The sequence below is a fragment of the Arachis hypogaea genome, chromosome 15, assembly GCF_003086295.3.
Source record: "Arachis hypogaea cultivar Tifrunner chromosome 15, arahy.Tifrunner.gnm2.J5K5, whole genome shotgun sequence".
NCBI classification, from domain to species: Eukaryota; Viridiplantae; Streptophyta; class Magnoliopsida; order Fabales; family Fabaceae; genus Arachis; species Arachis hypogaea.
This window is the reverse complement of record NC_092050.1, coordinates 541,689-561,133: the sequence shown is the minus strand read 5'-3', so window position 1 is coordinate 561,133 and position 19,445 is coordinate 541,689. Positions and strand designations below refer to the sequence as shown.

Below are 19,445 nucleotides of genomic sequence, written 5' to 3'. Positions count from 1 at the left end.
TTTTTTTATTGGAAAGAATCTACTCCCCTATTTTAAAAGAAAAATGTTACCTAATCAATAAATATTATTATTTTTTGTCAATAATAATATATAAATATATTTACAAAAATTTTATATATAAAAAATATAATTTATATTTATATTTTTTAAAATTTATACACATAATTTGTATTTGACGTGTTTCTATAGAATCGTATAATTCTTTTTTTTAATTGATAATTTAGTATTTATATTAATTAAATGATAGTGAAAAAAAATATTAAAAATTACTGAACAAAAATTTTTCTTTTGACAAATATACCTGCATCTCACACATATTTTGAATTACGAGAGATCAGAGATCTTTTATCGTTGTTCTTGTATGCTGAAAAAAAAAATTCTTTTGATAACATATGGAAGAATTAAACTCAAAACCTACAACTATCTAAGATCACAATTTTTTTTAGACAATTAATTTACAATATTGTAGTAGATGAATAAAGACTAAGTAAGAGGAGAAGAAAGAGAAAAACGGAAGAATATTAACGGGTTGTTAACCAAATGCAAAACCAAAACAAAAAATATCTTATAAAGTCACGTTAACATTGTCATCAAAGATAAAAAGCATTATATTACACCTTATCTAACAACCATGAAAACAAGAACATAAGAAAAGTCTGTCTATGATGTAAGATATCTACACCAACTCCATTTAATAATTATAATGATAATAATAGAATATAGAATTCAAAATTTATCGTACATGATATTGACAACAATAATAACATTTTCCGCTATAGGAAAAACTTGCATTACTTAAGTAGGTTTTAGAGTCAACGATATGTGTTATTTATACGCATTGTCCCTAGGCCCTAGACTTATTATACATTTGAAATGAAACTTTAAATTGCAAGTTGTAAAATAATTATATATCAACTAACAGAAAAATTGAAGCAGCCTATCAAAAGCATTTTTTTAATGATGTTTTAACGTCATAGAACTATAGCCTCTCGTTTAATTTTAAATTAATATTGGCCGTTGAGAATAATAAACTTTGAACAACTTGCTTAACTAAAAGCTCATATGAAAAGGATAAAGAAATAATTTAACTGAAAATTACGACAAAATATGAGTCAGCAAGTGATGAAACTTCCAACAAGCAAACAGGTTCGTTTGTTTCCTTTTAAAAGCTAATTATTGGCCTAATAATGGAGACGATAGAATTATACTTTATTATTATCTCCCGCTAACAAGAACACTACTTCCCCATAAATACCCTGAAGATATTATTATTATTAGTCTTGAACAGTTGGTTCTAATCTATGGCGCATGGATATTGATATGGACACAGGATACAATACACGATATAGAATATATGCAAATTTTAAAATTTTATAAAATACGGGAATACGCATACATATAAAATATAAAATATTTCTTAAATAAATTGCAATGATATTTTGATATTTTATTAATATTAAAATATAAATTAATTTTTTAATTATTTATAATGTCTTATTTTAATTATATAAAATTTTAAAATATTTTTTGTTTTAATAAATAATAATATATATTATATTTAAATTTATTTTAAAAATATATGTTAAGAATAAAATTAGACACGTTAATACATGATGGAATTTAGGTGTATTCAAACATATTCGAAACAGAATTTTTTATTTTTTACTAAGATACAATTAGCAGACACGTATGTCAAACAAATATCAATAAATATCGTGTATATAAAATATATTCAACACGCAAACACGACAACTTAACAAAGTGTCTATCTTTCATTAGTTACAATAAAGCCATGCAACTAGAAATTTATTAAAAGTTGTACATGTTAGGATATAATTTTCATAATAAAATATCTATATACCCGAAGATACTTTTTATCTTTGAAATAGCTTTTAGCATTCAGTTAAATCTATTCAATTATAATGTAGTATTTCGATTTAGCCAATAATATATTCAGTTTTCATAGTTAGCCAGAGAAGTGTATTATAAATCATATTACTTAAAAAATTAGTCAGATAATTAATTTTTAAATAATTGATGCAATGATATATGTTACATCAATATTTAAACAATATTTTTAATGATAGCACGGAAATAGTTCAAAAAAATTAAAATATGTATTATAATAAGTTTTTTCCTACAAATAGCTTGTTTTATTTACAGAAAATAATTCAAAAGTTGATACATCACTAGATAATATATAACACCTAATTCTATTGTAACTGAGTCGAACTACATATCTAAATATTTTGTATCTAAGTTTAACTAAATAGATTCAAATTCAATAAAAATTACTTTTATTACATCAGTGTATATATATATATGCGCGTTTTAATAATGCTTTTTCGTCTTCGTCTTTACATTTTTTTTCTTTGCGTTTTTTCTTCTTTTTTTCGCTTTCTTTCTTTTTGGTCTTTAGATTCCTCCTTCTTCTTCTTCGCATTCTTCCTTCTTCTTTTTCGCTTTTCTTTTTCTTCTTTGCATTTCTTTTCTCAATCATCATTATTTTATTGTTATTGTTGTTACTACATTTTTTCTTTTCCTCCTTTTTATTAAGGTTCATTTGAATCCAAAAATGAATTCTATATGTTTTTATTGATGAATGAATCTTTTTGACTACTTGTTTAAAATTGAACTAATTTTGGTTTATTTATGTGTTAATTGAGGTTCAGTTGATGTTGCTATTAAGTTTTGACCAAGTTTTTTATTTTTTAAGTAATTTTGGTTCATTTATTAATTTATTTGAAGTTCATTTGGATCCAAAAATAAATTCGATGTATTTTTATTGATGATTGAGTCTTATTGACTGCTTGTTCAAAATTGAACTAATTAAATAGAATGAGTGAAATCTATTGCCATTGATGAATAAAGTGATAATGAATAATTTCATTTTTCTTACTAAAAAACTTGGTCAATATTTATCAACAGCAGTAAGTGAACTTCAATTAGCACACAAATGGATCAAAATTAGTTCAGATTTGAAAAAATAGTTAAAAAGACTCAATGATTAACAAAAACACATCGAATTTATTTTTGAATCCAAATGAACCTCAATTAAATTAAGAAATGAACCGAAATTACTTGAAGAATAAAAAATTTGGTCAATACTTATCAGCAGCATCAAGTGAACCTCAATTAATACACAAATAAACCGAAATCATTTAATCATGGCATCAGAGAAAATCAGAATTAATAAAGATGTTAGTAAAATGTTGGTGTTATTAGTGATGACGATAATGAAAAAGGAAAAGAAAAAGAAGATGCAATATTGGAGAAGAAGAAGAACCTATGTGCATAAATTTGGGAGAAGGAGGAGAAAGAGAATGAAACAAAGAAGAAAAAGGAGTTGTGTGATTTGATGAAAAGTTGTTTTAACAAGTTGGTTAAACTTGGTTAAGTATTTTGCTTGAATATTGAGTTTTATTGTAACTTTTAATGTTGGTATTTAATTAATAATTTTTTAAATGAAAGCACTACATCCCTAGGGTTATTTGCATTTGTTACTGAAGAACTGGACACCATGTCAATCGAGTGCCATTGCATATAATTGTGTGAAAAATGTGTATCACGTTTTACTTAAATTTAAATTCATTATCTTTTTGTAACCTATTTTTAAATGTCACACATGATTTTTCTTTTATGGAGGAAAATTTGCGTTCCTTCTTAACCAGGCCAATAAAGCGTCACCTGACGATGAATATAGCAAAGAAAGTTTCCATAATTTGAAGACTAGAGGCAATAACGATTAAATTGTAATGTCTTCCAACATCTCCTTAAAATGCAGTAAAAAACTAATTTTAACATCGGCTATGGAATACCATTTAACTTAGCTCACTTACTTACTATATATTATTATTCCCCAACATAAAAAGAAAGATCAAAAAAGGACTCTTAAAATGTTAATGATGCATATTTTGGTATTTAAGAGGTTGTGGCATTGAGAGTGTTTCCGATATCAATAACAAATCGATACTTGACATCTGCTTTTGCGAGGCGCTCCATTGCTGTGTTTACATAATCCATTGCAATAACTTCTATCTCAGGCTTCACGTTATGTTTAGCAGCAAAATCAATCATTTCTTGTGTCTCCTTCAACCCTCCAATACTACTACCAGCTATCATCTTTCTTCCTTCAAATGCCAAACATTAATAATTAATCCTCTATTAAATGGCATGTTTAATAAATTGGTTATTATTTGTTTCTAACATAGTCTTACCCGTACAAAGAGAAAATATTGGCAACTCTAGAGGCTTTTCAGGTAAACCAACCATCACAAGTTTTCCATTAGGCTTCAATAGAGCCAGCAATGGAGCCAAAGGATGCACTGCAGAAACTGAGTCAATAATACCATCCAAGCTATACATTGCAGCCTAGAAAATGAAACTTGTTAGAAATGAATTAAACTACATAACATTTTTTATAAAAATAAAGGTGGAAACTCAGGTGTAGTTAACTTTACGTGAAGTTGATAGTTAAGAGTTAATTTATTCAATTCAGTCAAATTATCTAAGGTGAAACCTCACGTGAAGTTGATATCTAAGAGCCGATAGATAAAAATTTAGTCAAATCAGTCAAACCATCTAACGGTTCTCAGGTATCAACTTTACGTGAAGCCGACTTCACGTGACTTTTCACCATTATCTAATGACTCTCAATTATCAACTTCATATGAAGTCGACTGCACCTGAGTTGTACCTGAGTTTTCAGTAAAAATAAAATACATGTACCTTCATCTTATCTTGGTCTTTACTTAAGAGAAACGAATCGGCTCCTAAACGTTCAATAGCTTCCTTTTGTTTGTTAGGGGAAGTACTAATGACAGTTACTTTAGCACCAAAAGCTTTGGCAAACTTAACGGCCACATGGCCTAATCCACCAAGACCAACCACACCGACGTGCAAACCAGGCTTGTCAAGTCCGAAATATCTGAGAGGGCTATACACCGTGATCCCGGCACAAAGCAACGGAGCGGCCACATCCAGTGGAAGGTTATCCGGGATGCGAATGGCGAAGCGTTCATCGACTACCATTGAGTCAGAGTAGCCTCCGTAGGTGATGGTGCCGTCCTTGTTCTTGGCACTGTATGTTAGGATCATTTGCGGGCAGAAATTTTCAAGATTTGCAGCACAGCCTTGGCATGAGTTGCAGGATCCAACCAACACTCCCACTCCCACTTTGTCTCCAACTTTGAAATTTTGTGCCTTACTTCCTACCTCTGTCACTACTCCAGCAATCTCATGCCTGTAAATCAAATGTATGTGTTGTTATTTGTTTTGATTAATAAGAAACAAAATAATTTTGAAGATTAACATACCCAGGTACTATAGGGAAAGTGGTATTGCCCCATTCGTTCTTTAACATGTGAAGATCCGAGTGACATATTCCACAGTACATCACTTTGAATGCCACATCTTGCTCTCCAGTTTCCCTGGACAAATTTCCGTTTAACAAAATATATAATTTAGTTTTCGTTATCACTTGATGAAGCTAGCTAAGCAATTATCAAGAATTAATTAACATTGCTCTCAGGTTTTGTACGTTTTGATCTGCTCCAAAAGCTAATGTCTCACTAACCCTAGATTTTATTGTTCACAAGAAATTAAACATGAATGGGGGTACCTTCTGGAAAAGTTGAAAGGGGATAAAACCCCAGAAGGGTCCCTAGCTGCCCATCCAAAAGCCTTCTTTGGATGCTCCGTCTCTGGTGACGCCATAGATCAGATCAGATACCGATTGCTTGATAATGAGAGAGGAATTATATTAATTATCAAAGTGATGAGAAGAACGTATCAAACGCAAGGGAGATCGGAATTCAAATATTGAATGGGCCAATTTATAGTTGAATGTGTGTGCATGTGTGCATGTGGCTCTAATACTTATGAATCATATGGTGCCATAGTAGTTAATTACCTTAGGTATGGATATTTGACCTCACCCTTGATATATGAAAAGTGAAACATCCTTTTAATAGGAAAGACAAGATTTTGAACATTCTAAAAATAGTATGTACATAAATGTATTTTTTTTTTCTATGATAATATTTAACCAAATCAGATGCTTTATTCTCCAGATTTTATAACATATATACAAAGTAATTTTCAAGATTTAGTTTCATCAGTCAAATTAATTTAATTTCTGTCCAAGTTATTCCATAAGTTATTAACAAAAAAAAACAGTAAGATACTGACATGAAGTGTTAAATTTTAAAATTGTTTTATCGAACAAAATTTTTAATTTATTTTTTGTGCTTATTGAAAATTATTTATTTTTAATTTAAGTTATAAAATATAATATTATGAACGATAGAAAAGAAAAGATTTCTGATATATAACTGCCGTTTTCAAGTTAATACGGAATGATGAGAATTCAAGTTTATATATATCCTGATGAGATCAAGACATTTTATCAAACACTAGAAGCTCACTAAATAGCAGTGAGGATATTTTTCAGAACATTGGAAGCAGTTCAACCTCGATCCGATCAGAACTCTTCTTCATACAATTCTGTCATAAGATGCGTGCAAGTAAACATTTTCAGTTTTTTTTTTTGCAATGTCTTGATTAGTTCAACTAAACTGTATTTACAAGAATGTGTAGAACTTTGTTGCATAGAGCGTTGCATTTTTTAAGTGTTGTTCTATTGAGATCTGAGAAGGTTGTGGCATTTGTTGATGTCTTAGTCCAATACTGTGTTGTTATGTAATATGTTAATAATGGTAATGAATGGTTTTTTAAGGATTAATTTGTGAATAAGGAATGAGATATGCAAAGTGTTTGAACTTTGTTTCGGATATGCGTTATTATTAGCACTAGTAGTGATATTACTTAAGATGCTAGCTAATATGTGTTGGAAATATCAATTGTTGGAGTTGTGGTTTTATGAATGTCTTGATGATCACCTTTTTGCCTTCGGTGAAGAATTAGGACTGAAATTTCATGTAGTAGAATTATGATCATTTTGATAGTTGAACCATCATGGAAGATGCACAGATCTTATTTTGGCTACTTCTGTTTCTCTTTTACAGGTGGATTTATGCTTAGGTTTGTTTATTAATTCTTTTCCTTAATGCTTTGAACTTAGCTTTTGCTTCTGCGAGTTCCTTATTCATGTTTGTACTGAGGATCTGCTTTTAGCCTTTGTGCGTGCGTGTCTTAATTCAATGCTATTTATTCTCTCTATTCACATGTTCACTTTCTTACCTTATTTGAGGCTACATCTTCCTGGTCTCCATATACATTGTGCGACTCGATGATGGCAGTTTATAACTGTTCAAGATTTGTTAATGTGTTACCGTGGATTCACATTGAAAGAGGAAACAATGAGTAATGAAACATGAATAACACGTTATATTAAGCTTGTATGGTTAAGTGCCTGCTTCTTGTATGGAGTGCTTCTCATGGTTGTATATTATTATGCAGGCACATCTTATGATAATATGACAATAATTGTCCAAAATTACGTGGAGGCTTAATAGCAAATATCCTTATTGGAACAGAACCTTGGTGCTGATCACTTCTTTGTCACTTGTCATGATGTTGTGTAAGAGCAACAGAAGGCTTCCATTTCTTATCAAAAATACATTCGAGCAGTGTGCTCCCTAGCTATGATGTTGGATTCATTCCACACAAAGATGTTGCTCTCCTCAAGTACTACAGCCTTTGCTCTTCAGCTGGAGGAATGATATAGAAACAGGTGAAGATTTAAGACATAATATGCTCTTTTGCCTTCTGTTGTTAATTACTTGATTATGAACTGGAATTGGAATATGTATGTTCAGATGACTTATTATTATCCTGCATTTTGGTTTTGGATTGTCTGTTAATCTTTTTATGGCCACTTGACAATGATGCTAAATTGCTAATTACTTGATATTTCCAGGAATGAATAGAATCCTGAATCTTGAAATTGGTCATAACTCATAACACACAGGTCTTCAATTTCTAAATAACCTTAAGCTGCAGTTGCACTTCAGTTGAATTTTTAGTAACATAGCTGAATATTATGTTATTTGTAATATCTTCCATGGAGAGACATTAGTTGCAAAGAGATGAAAAGTATTACTGTCACCAATGACTTATAATCTCCGTATGCAATGAAAAACATAGATCAAGTTTAATTATTGATCCTGCATGAACTATATTTAAAATACATATATTATTTTCTTGTACAATCGTATGGAGAGTGATACGTAATTCAGTATTCAAACAACAGGTTTATTAGTGATCTTAGATTATTTAGTTTGCTAGTACATAGAATATTGATGTATAGCTCATGCTTTAAGATGATTAGACAACGTGTCTACATTAATATTTATTCACTCTCAACCTTTGTAAATATGGCTATGCAGGACTAATCTTGGATTTTGGCTGGTCATCGTAACTCTAAGATTAGAGTCATTCTTGCACGTGTATGGAAAATGACACTGAACTTGACATTTCTAACAATAGAATTAGTAGGGCTACTGACATCTGGTATATCAAAAGAGATTTTACAAGACCAAGTTTTGTATATGCCCTGGTGGTTCACAGGTTAATAGTGCTCGAATAGCCGACTCTATCCATTATGGATGCATCCCTGGTAAGAGTCATCATTTCTAACGGATTCCCCCCTAATTATAATTATTTAGCTCAATCAAGTAAGTTAAATAAATAAAAATATCTTATAATATATCATATAAAATTATAATACTTTTAAAAATCATTAATAAAAATACATAAGACAAAAAAATTAATACAAATTAAAATAAATCAATTTATTTATTTTAGTCAAATTAAATAATTAATTAGTTATAATTAATATAGTCAAATAAAATATTAAACAATTTGATATTTATCTTAGTCAAATCAAATAAATAATTTACTTTTTAAAATCATTAATTAAAATACATAAAATAAAAAATTAATGCAAATTAAAATCAAATTAATTTATTTAATTATTTTAGTCAAATTAAATAATTAATGTAATTGATTAATTATAATTAATTTGGTCAAATAAAATGTTAAATAGTTGGATATTTATTTTAATAGAATCAAATTATTAATTAATTAATTAACGTATTTAAATAAATTAAAAAAATAAATAAATAATACCTTTAAAAATATATCACATCAGTTATATTATTAATTAACAAAATTTGATTTTAATAATATATAATAGATAGATAATAAAATTCGTATATATAGTAAGGTAGACAAAATCGCGATTCAACTCGCTGAATCGCACGATTTTGCGACTTTATCTTTTCCTCTCGTTTCGATTCTAGTCTTCGTTCTGAAAAGTAGTCGTTCATGCAGAATCGCCGAGCAAAAACGCCGGCTTGCTAGAATCGTAGATTTCTTGTCGTGTAGCATCTAAGGAAGCAGACTGAGGAGAAGCATGGTTTCTTAGCTCAATTAGTGGTGAAGAATGATGAAACCCCAGGTGTCATTTCTGTCCCTTTTAGACTCCTAAAATTTTAATCGTGGGAGGCTTTTTTTTGTTTTCGTTCAATCTCTCGATGACTCAATCTCTTCCTTCTCTTTTGCTCTCGCCAAAGCTTGCTACTTGTCACCGTCAATGTTGTTCCAGTGAATGCTTCTGTCTTTCTAGTCCCTACTAAGCCTCGCCGAATCACCGCTTTGCCAATTATGTCGTTGTGTTGTTTTCTACTTTTATGTTCTGTTTTTATATGTGGTGTTCTTAGGTACTCAGGAGGTCATACCTCATGATTGTTCTTCTGCGTTACTACTCTAATATTCTAAAAATATGTTATATTAAATTCTCTTTTGGTTGATATATTGAAATTATATTCTTGTATTCATGTTCATATATATTGACGGATGATTTAAAATGCATTTGATGTTATACACTATGTACATGACATATATACTCAAACTTTGTTTTCGATGATTAACTCTGTTTTTACATACAATGCTTTATAATAAATTGGCCATATTCATATCCTAATAAACATATTATGATATGTTCATATATATACTATATTGAATTAATCTTAAATTAATTTTATGGTATAACTTTTTATATATATATATTTATATAATTTACGAATTATATTTATGTTTCGTTTTACAATTCTACGAATTACGATTTTATGCCAACTCATCGAGTCGAAATAAAAATTACGAATTTACTACCTTGATATACAGCACCAAAAAATAAAAATGATAGAGAAAGCATGAAGTTAATTACTTTTCAGACCTATGCTTTTTCATAAGAAAAAGTATATGGAATAATATTCATTCAAATGAAATACACGTGTACAATTAATGTGACCCTTTTGAACGTTTTGATCGTGTATTCATTAAGATCACATATGTTGGGTAGACTTTGAATTCTTCGTTAACCACCGCCTTATTGTTGGGTAGGGTGACAGTGATACTTAAGGTTGAAAGGGAAAAAAGTTAAATTCGTGAGCAAGTTAGAATTCGATTGAGCCTCGTTCGATTTATTAATAATTTAATAATTTATGCTTATTGAATTTAATTTTAAAATTAAATTCATAAATTAAATAAATTAAATTTAAATTTAAATAATTTCAGTTTATTAGTTTGTGAATTGGTTTAATTATATATATAATATTAAAAATATAGGTCAACGTGTATATATATATATAATTATTTAAAATTTTATAGTTATTTTTTATATATAATTTTGATATAGAACAGAAATAAAAAGTTTATTATTGATAGATAGATAATATATATTTATTTTTTTAATATTTTTAATATATATAAGTTATAATTTATTGATATACAATTATAAATTATGTTCCTATTATTTGAGTCAACTCGTGAGTTTTTGTTGAGTTGTGTTTGGCTTACGAAATAGACTCGATTGTTAATGACTCGAGCCGTGAGCAAAGTTTAATTTTCGTGAGTCGAACTCGAACTTGGTTTAACTCAACTCAATTCGACTCACTTCCAACCCTAATGATACATATTAACGGACTTTCGAAAATAGAAAAATATTCCCAACCTTTTGGAAATTTGCATTCACATTCTTAAGTAATAGCTTTTTTTTAAGTAGTATTTATTTTGAGATATATAAAATTAAGAGACTAAAACTTAATATTATATTTGTTAGTCTGAAAATTAATATTAAAATTTTAATTTTTATTTCTAAAATTTTAGTATTTCAATATTTTTAAAAAATAAATACATAAAGAATTGAATTTTTTAAAAACATAAATTTAAATTTTAATAACATTTTATATTTAAAATACCCTTATCTTAATTAATTAATTTCAATTTTATTCTTTAAAATTTTATTTTTATTTTAATCTCTACTTCATATTTTATACTAAATACACTATTAAAATTTATTTTAATTTTTATTTTTCAACTTTTATCACTCAATATTTCAATTTTAATTTCTCAATTTCTGGCTCTCTTCTAAAGGTTACCTAACATTGGTGGGAACCACTAATAAACCAACTTACACAAGCATCGGAAAATTAGTACACGACACAAATTTTGTCACCTTAATCAAAATTAAAACATCGTCGACAACGTCAGCAAATACGTAAGCTAAAACCTCACTCTCGCATAGTCGCATTATATAAGCAACGCTAGCTCTTTAGCTTTTAGTTCATCCATAATCACCACACTTATTAAGTGACACACTGACACTTATATCGTTCTCTGTTGTTGAATTATAAATTAGAAGACTCAAATTAATTATGGCATCACAGCAACCTGAATTTGAGCATCCTAGGAAGGCATTTGGATGGGCAGCTAGGGATACTTCTGGTTTTCTCTCTCCTTTCAATTTCTCTAGAAGGTTAACTACCCCTCTTTCCTCTTTGTAATTATTATTATTATTAACAAATAACTTTTTTTTTAATCGGACACTTTGTTTTTGTCGAAAAATCTTATTTAATTGAATTACTAAAATTTGGTGGACATCAAAATAATTGATTATAAAATTCAGTATGAATCAATTTAGATTTTTATTTTTTTAATTATCAAATAAAATATGAACTTATTAAGAAATAAGTTTTGCACCCGCAGCAAATACAGGCATGTTGTTTTTTCTTTTCTCAATAATTGAAATAAAAATAACACTCTTATTTAATTGAATTACTAATTACTTCTTGTGGAAATTCACAATCAGCATCAATCAATAATAATTTGGCTGATCCTCTAATCTATTTACTTGCCTTTGAACTAATACAAAATCGTATACTAATAATTTGGGTGGAAATAGACCAAGTTAGACTAGACTTTATTTTTAATAGGTATAGTCTGTCATGTAGTTAATTGATCCGAGTCTAATCTAAAATTTACTATAGACCTTTTTTAAAATATTAAGTTTGGCCTGACCTAAAACTTGTAAAAAGACCTGTTAATTTTTTTTACAAAAATAAAAATATTATTTAAAAAAAATTAATAAATATATTTTGTATATAAAATATTATATTTAATATTTATAAATTTTTTTAAACTTTGTTTAAAATATACAAAATTATTTATAATTAAATATAATAAATTTAAAATATCTTATAATTTTATTAATAATAAAAAATTATTTATATATATAATTATATATTAATAGAGTCAAATAGATTTAACATGTCAATAAAATTAATTAATAAATTTGGATTTGGCCAATTAATATAATATGACTTTTATAAAAATTTGACTCTATACTTATTTTATAACAAGTAAAATCAGATCAGACCAAACATAAGTCATGCTGCAGGTCCTGACAACCCCTATTGATAATGAAATTTGATTTCAAATGTTCCAAATTATATGTTAATAGTTACTTATTAATTAATTAGCTTTATAAATGGTCAAAATTTTCAGGGAAACAGGAGAGAAAGACGTGGCATTCAAAGTGTTATACTGCGGAATATGCCACTCAGACCTGCACATGGTAAAAAACGAGTGGGGCAATGCCATATATCCTATGGTCCCTGGGTATGCTTTAATTTTATTGCTTTCTATTAATAATTTATTTAGTTGCTTTCTATATATACGAAGGATGCTGCTATATATATCTACTAAAAATCTCAAACAATTATGGTTATGTACCAAAGTTGATTTTTCATAGCATTAATTGAATTGAGTTAATAAATATGAAGAAATTGTGTACAAAATAAACAGGCACGAAGTAGCTGGCGTAGTGACAGAAGTGGGAAGCAAAGTACAAAAATATAAAGTTGGGGACAAAGTGGGTGTGGGATGCATGGTTGAATCATGCCGCACTTGCCAAAACTGTGTAGAAGATCTTGAGAATTATTGCCCAAAAAATATTTTTACATATGGTGCCAAATACATTGATGGTACTATCACATATGGAGGCTACTCTGATTCAATGGTTGTTGATGAACACTTTGTGATTCGCATTCCCGAAGCATTGCCTCTTGCTGCTGCTGCTCCTCTCCTTTGTGCTGGGATCACAGTTTATAGCCCACTTAGATATTATGGGCTTGATAAGCCTGGTTTGCATGTGGGTGTTGTTGGGCTTGGTGGGCTGGGCCATATGGCAGTCAAGTTTGCTAAAGCTTTTGGAGCTAAGGTTACCGTCATCAGTACATCACCTAATAAAAAGGACGAAGCAATAAACATTTTGGGCGCTGATTCATTTTTGTTAAGTCGTGACCAAGATCAAATCCAGGTGCACTAATGTTTCAAACTTTCAATAATAAATACTTTTTTATATATTGAGACAAAACACTACGGTCAATAGGTCTATAAATTTTTAATATTACATATTCTTTTCATTTAATCTATTTTCATTGGATGTGATTTTTAATATTTTTATATTAGAGTAAGAAACTAAATTGTCAAGTTTATCGTTAAAAGAAAATGTTGGTTAATCAAATTCGTTTTTTAAAGATTTTAAGTTGGTTATATTATTAGTCTTTTTATTATTTTGTTATTGATAATGACACCACATACACATATCTAATAATCTTAATTGACTATTAATATGATAAATTTATGAAATTATATCAAATTAACTTTTCAATTTGAGATTAATTTGATCTAATTTTATAAATTTATCATGTTAACAGCCAATTAAAATTATGTGTGTTTGTGGTTAGTGTGGTGTCCATGTCACAGTGAAGGTGATAGAACGACTAAAATCTTTAAAAGACAAATTCAATTAAAAATAATTTTGAAAATTAATTAAAAAAATTTTGCTATTATTTTATAGGCCGCAATGGAAACCTTGGATGGTATTATCGACACAGTATCTGCTGTTCATCCCCTGGTATCTCTTATTGGTTTGCTGAAGTCTCATGGAAAATTAGTAATGGTTGGAGGACCAGAAAAGCCTTTAGAACTACCAATCTTTCCTTTGCTTAAGGGTATGTGTTATGTACATGCATAATATTTCCACAAGTTGTGTATGTAATTATAAAGGGTGAATTCGGAAATTTACTACTATTATTACTTAAGCTCACAAAGATATAATCTTCAAAAGATTATTACTTATTTGCTTAATGTCAAACTTGTAACATTAACGCATATCAAGTTAACACAAAATTTGATATTAACAAGTATTGTTTCTCGTATTGCTAGGGAGAAAAATCGTAGCCGGTAGTCTGATTGGAGGGTTGAAGGAAACACAAGAAATGATTAATTTTGCTGCTAAACACAATGTGAAGCCTGAGATTGAAGTTATTGCGATTGATTATGTGAACACTGCAATGGAACGCCTCGCCAAAGCTGATGTGAAGTATCGATTTGTGATTGATATTGGAAACACACTCAAGCCAACCTCTTAAGCATACAAGTACAATGTACTTGGTTCTCTTCGAAGAGATCCAGTATTATCTATTAGTTATTAATTAGTTTATATTTTTAAATATTAAAGTATTTAATTTAATTTTATATATTTTGATTTTTTTATTTAGTTATTATATTAGACTTTATATTAGTAGATTTAATTTTTTTTATTTTTATCTAATAAAAAATTATAATACCTCTTAAACTATTATAGTCATCGTATATAAAGAATAGAAAAGTGTCAAAATACTTTTTAGTTTCGTAATAAAATTATTGTATAAACAAATAAATTTGAGTGAATCTCTTTTTGTTGTATCAAAGAATTAGATAAAAGGTTGAATAAGTTCTTTCAATTGAATTCTCAAATTATTTAAATAAATTGGTTGAATGAATTCTTTTTTTGATCAAATAAAACTCTTCTTTTATATAGATATAATATTAATTTAAATTTTCCGTTTCACTCTTTTATAGTTAAAAATAGTTATTTATTCTGATTAAGTTATTGCATTATAAAAAAAGCTGGTTAAAATAGTGTTTTTTTGTATTTATGGCAATTTGAACTGCCATTATTACTAGAAACAGCGGTTTTAGAAAGTGACGTAATTCTGGGCGTCATTATGGTTAATACAGTAATTTTCAGAAAACTACCACAATTTTTTGGTTTAAAACGGCGATTTTTAGATAGGTTAAAATGACGGTTCAAACTGCCATTATTTCCAAACAAAATGGCATTTTTTTGTTGGTTAAAATGGCAGTTCAAAGCACCGTTATTTCCAAGGTTAAAGCGGTGGTTTTGATTGGTTAAAATGGCGGTTCAAACTGCTCTTATTTCCAGGATGAAAATGACATTTTGGTTGATTAAAACGGTGTTTATGAACCGCCGTTTTTACTCTGATAGAGCAGCATTTTGATTGGTTAAAATTGTATTTTTAGTTGGTTAAAATGACGTTTGAAACCACAATTTTTACATAGTTAAAATGGCATTTCATGTTATTTAAAATGGCAGTTACAAATCGCCCTTTTTACCGGATAAAAGTGACATTTTTTATTATTTACAAAGACAAATTTTAACCATCATTTTTATCGCATTAAACAAATAATTTTTTTTATTAAACTTTTTCAATAACAAAAAATCAATACTCAAACAAAATATTATATAACTCATAAACAATGTATTAAATATACTATATTATTTTTTAGTATTAAAAATCAAAAGTAATAACTCGTATACAAATAAAGTATCTAACATAACATGATTTTTTAATTATAAATGTCTTAACATATAGCTCTTAATACATAAAATTTTCATCATCGCTTTTGGTGCACTTTGTCGTGATAATCTCTATCCTCACTCCAATCCTTCTTTTGTCTTGATTATTTGCTTATAGAGTGCTTATTTTGATTTTGAATATTTTGCATATAAATTTGCTTCCAGAAACAAATTCTGCAAGAAGGCAGAAATAGATTTTTGCGTATAATTTAATATTTTGAATATTTGTGCATCTCTGTCTTATATTTTTGTATCTAAAACCCTAATCAATCAAAGTCGAATTGCCAGAAACGGTTTAAGAATTAAGAACATCCCAACTTTAGCTCCAATTGAAACAAGGATATAATATATATAAGCTTCAAATGTTGATAGAAAATGACATTACAAAGATAAATGAGAAACTTACTTTCTGCCTTCAATTAGTCTCTCAGCAACTTTCTTTGTTAAATAGAACAGATTAGATCTCAAACTAAATAAAATCAAAAACAAAAAACAATAACACAACAGAAAATGCAACAGTAACAAACTGACAACAACATCACAAAAGATAAATGAAAGTTAAAATACACAATAACAAACAAAACCAGCATTCTTTGTTTCTTCCTACTAGATAGGGCATGAACTAGATCTAAAAGTACGAAGAGAAAGGAAAAAAAATAAAAAAAAAAGATTAAGTAGATTATCTATTAGAAGTGATAGAGATAGCGAAACCAAATTGTAGAAGCTTGCTGAAGGCAGCAACAACGGCGTTGCTGGCCGAGGCGAGGAGATGAGCCAGATTGAAAATCAGATCATAGAAGACAGCAACAATAATGTTGCTTGAGATGGCACAGAGATGAATGATGGCGGTGAGATGAGCTGCAACAAATCTTCAAATCGAAGCCAAAGCATAGAAGCTCGCTGAAAGCAGCAATAATGGCGTTGCTTGCGGCGGCAAGGAGATGAGCCAGATTGAGAACTAGATCCTAGAAGCTTATTGAAGGCAGCGACAACTGTGTTTTTTGCGATGGCGATGAGATGAACGATGGCAATGAGATAAACGCTGACAAATCTTCAAATCGAAGACAAATCATAGAAGCTCACTGAAGGCAGTGACAACGGTGTTGCTTGCGGCAACGACAGCGACAGCAGAGAGATGAGCTCATAATATTCCATTCCTGCTATCTTGTATCAGCTTTATAGTATTCTTGTTATCTTGTATCAATTTTATAGTTTCCTTTTCTATATCTTTTGTTATAGAGTGATACTAGTTTGATCTTGTAAAGGTAGTTACAATATGGTTTTGAGAATTTCTTGATCCATCCCTTTGCAACTAACACTGTTATAAATCAATAGTTGAATGAATTGGATAGGATTGCATGCTGATTGTCAAAACAATTTGATATTTATTAAATTCATATTTATTTTGTATGAAAACAGGTTTATTTTGCAATGAAAAATATAAAAAAAAATTATTTTACTAACAGATTTACAGACAAATTTTCTGTCTGTATTCAGAATTTGGGATGGTTTTCCAAGGTTCTAATTACAGACAGAAAATCTGTCGAAAAATCTATCTCTATTTACCAATAGAAAATCTGTCAAAAAATATGTCTCTAATTACTGACGAAAAATCCGTTGGAAAGTTCGACGTTCCAGGGAAATGGAGGGAAAAATTTACCGAGGGAAAATCTGTCGGTAACTGGTAAAAATCTGTCGGTAAATTATCAACAGAAAAAAATTCGTCGGTAAATAATTTCTGACGAGACTTTTATAGAAGGACAAAATCTGTCGGTAATTTTGTCAGTAACAAAAAGTTCGTCTGTAATAAAGACCAAATCTATTTGTAAATCTGTTTGTATTAAGCAATTTTCTAGTTGTGACTTGATAGTATCGGCAAAGCTCATCACCCAAGGGTAGGCCGTGGAAGAACCAGCGGCCGCAGGAGTTAGTATTCATGCGGTAAACCCTCACAAACAACTCACAACTTGCATGTATGTAGCTACGTGATGGTTTATCATTCTAATATTAGTTTATGTCGTCCACTAAGTTGAATTCCTATCACAATCTTCAGCGATATATTTAGAAAAATGTAATTGTGCCTTTTAAAAAGATACACTACAAGAATATGTTCGATTAGCGACCACAAAAAGTCTTAAAATCATCACTAATCTGACGCAAAATATAATTTGTGACGGATTAGCTACCTTCTAGCAAATAATGCTTTCCTCGCTAATTACAAGTCACAGATCAGTGAGGCAAATACAACAGGCGCTAATTCGTCGGAAAATTTTTTAGCTACCAAATAGATAGTCGCAAATCCAGCACTAAAGTAGAAACTACTTCCATAGAAGAAATGGACTAAACGGTAGTCGCTAATTAGCGACAAACTCTACTGCAGCAGACTCATCGCTAAATGCAAGCTAACTTCATAGACAAAATGGAATGCTTAGTTGACGCTAATTAACGAGGAATTTTTTCGAACCTAACTTGTCGCAAGTTATCTGCTAATATGGTAGCAAATCAGTCACATTTTGTAACAAATCTATAGCTAATCTTTGAAAATTCTTAATCAAATTTGTAGGAATTTTGTCGCTAACTTGCTAGGAAATAATGTATAGTCAATTAGTTGCAATACTATCGCAAGATATCATTGTAAATTCCTTTTAAACAAGTATTGATAGGTATCTCACAAATGTTTCAATCGTAATAGAGTCTTTAATTTGTCACCATAATCAATAACGAGTATGTCACTAATATTTCCCAAAATATTAATTAGAATACCAATTTTGTCGCCATACTAAGATAAACCTCATTATTTTTTTATTTTAGCCATTTAACTAAAAAATTATCACACATACAAATAAAATTAGTTCATCATAACTATACATATCTAAAAAAGTTCAAACCATATTTAAAGAAATTAGGTATTAAAGCTTAACCTGATAATAACCAAGCTTTTGAGTTTGATCAAATGTTATTCTATCCATCCAATAGCTCTAAAAAACATGACTTAATTAAGTAATAAAAAAAAAACTCAGTTACAATATCATGTAAAATTAAGTATTCACTCACTTCTTTAGAGATGTTTCAATCTAGCTATACAAATGTGATCCTCCTTATATAAAATTCATTATACATTACACATCTCAATTTCTCATTGCACATTGAAAATTAAAAAAAAAATAAAAAATACAAACAACACCTAAGACTTGGCATATCAATTGCACAAAGAACATGTCCACCTATCCTATTTTCAGTTTCACCAATGTTGTCACTTATATGCAAAAATATAAAAAAAATAACATCAATAAATAACAGGCTAATTAAAGAAAGGCTCCAAATGCATCATAGAGTAATTACCTAACACCAACAATGTCACGAAATTCATTATCCATGTTTCGAAACATATAGTTGTGGAAATCATATGTCAGGAGAAGCTCATGATTCCACAGAA

At 29.0% G+C, this 19,445-nt stretch overlaps 2 protein-coding genes and 1 long non-coding RNA gene across 3 annotated transcripts; 2 read left to right on the top strand and 1 right to left on the bottom strand.

Annotated features, from left to right (window-relative positions):
- Positions 1-3,826: 3,826 nt before the first annotated feature.
- Positions 3,827-5,921, bottom strand: LOC112747358 (8-hydroxygeraniol dehydrogenase-like). Its single transcript, XM_025795337.3, has 5 exons — positions 5,621-5,921; positions 5,316-5,429; positions 4,729-5,242; positions 4,218-4,371; positions 3,827-4,130 (listed from the first exon to the last, which is right to left on the bottom strand). The coding sequence occupies exons 1-5, from the start codon at positions 5,713-5,715 to the stop codon at positions 3,922-3,924; spliced, it is 1,086 nt and encodes a 361-aa protein (XP_025651122.1). The 5' UTR covers positions 5,716-5,921; the 3' UTR covers positions 3,827-3,921.
- Positions 5,922-8,375: 2,454 nt separating this feature from the next.
- LOC112747359 (uncharacterized) lies at positions 8,376-9,806 on the top strand. Its single transcript, XR_003174876.3, has 2 exons — positions 8,376-8,578; positions 9,295-9,806. It is a non-coding gene; the product is annotated as an uncharacterized lncRNA (long non-coding RNA).
- Positions 9,807-11,584: 1,778 nt separating this feature from the next.
- Positions 11,585-14,839, top strand: LOC112747356 (probable mannitol dehydrogenase). Its single transcript, XM_025795335.3, has 5 exons — positions 11,585-11,779; positions 12,808-12,921; positions 13,108-13,621; positions 14,165-14,318; positions 14,533-14,839. Exons 1-5 carry the CDS (start codon positions 11,679-11,681, stop codon positions 14,736-14,738), a joined length of 1,089 nt encoding a protein of 362 aa, XP_025651120.1. The 5' UTR covers positions 11,585-11,678; the 3' UTR covers positions 14,739-14,839.
- The last annotated feature ends 4,606 nt before the right edge of the window (positions 14,840-19,445 follow it).

What these genes read in the sequence shown, in the direction of transcription:
- LOC112747358 (XM_025795337.3), bottom strand. Translation starts at nt 5,715, where the DNA reads ATGGCGTCACCAGAGACGGAGCATCCAAAGAAGGCTTTTGGATGGGCA. An exon ending in AAGACCAAGATAAGATGAAG is followed by an intron (nt 4,372 to 4,728) that starts GTACATGTATTT and finishes TTCATTTTCTAG; the next exon opens with GCTGCAATGTATAGCTTGGA. An exon ending in AATATTTTCTCTTTGTACGG is followed by an intron (nt 4,131 to 4,217) that starts GTAAGACTATGT and finishes TGGCATTTGAAG; the next exon opens with GAAGAAAGATGATAGCTGGT.
- LOC112747356 (XM_025795335.3), top strand. Translation starts at nt 11,679, where the DNA reads ATGGCATCACAGCAACCTGAATTTGAGCATCCTAGGAAGGCATTTGGA. An exon ending in GTGACCAAGATCAAATCCAG is followed by an intron (nt 13,622 to 14,164) that starts GTGCACTAATGT and finishes ATTATTTTATAG; the next exon opens with GCCGCAATGGAAACCTTGGA. An exon ending in AATCTTTCCTTTGCTTAAGG is followed by an intron (nt 14,319 to 14,532) that starts GTATGTGTTATG and finishes TCGTATTGCTAG; the next exon opens with GGAGAAAAATCGTAGCCGGT.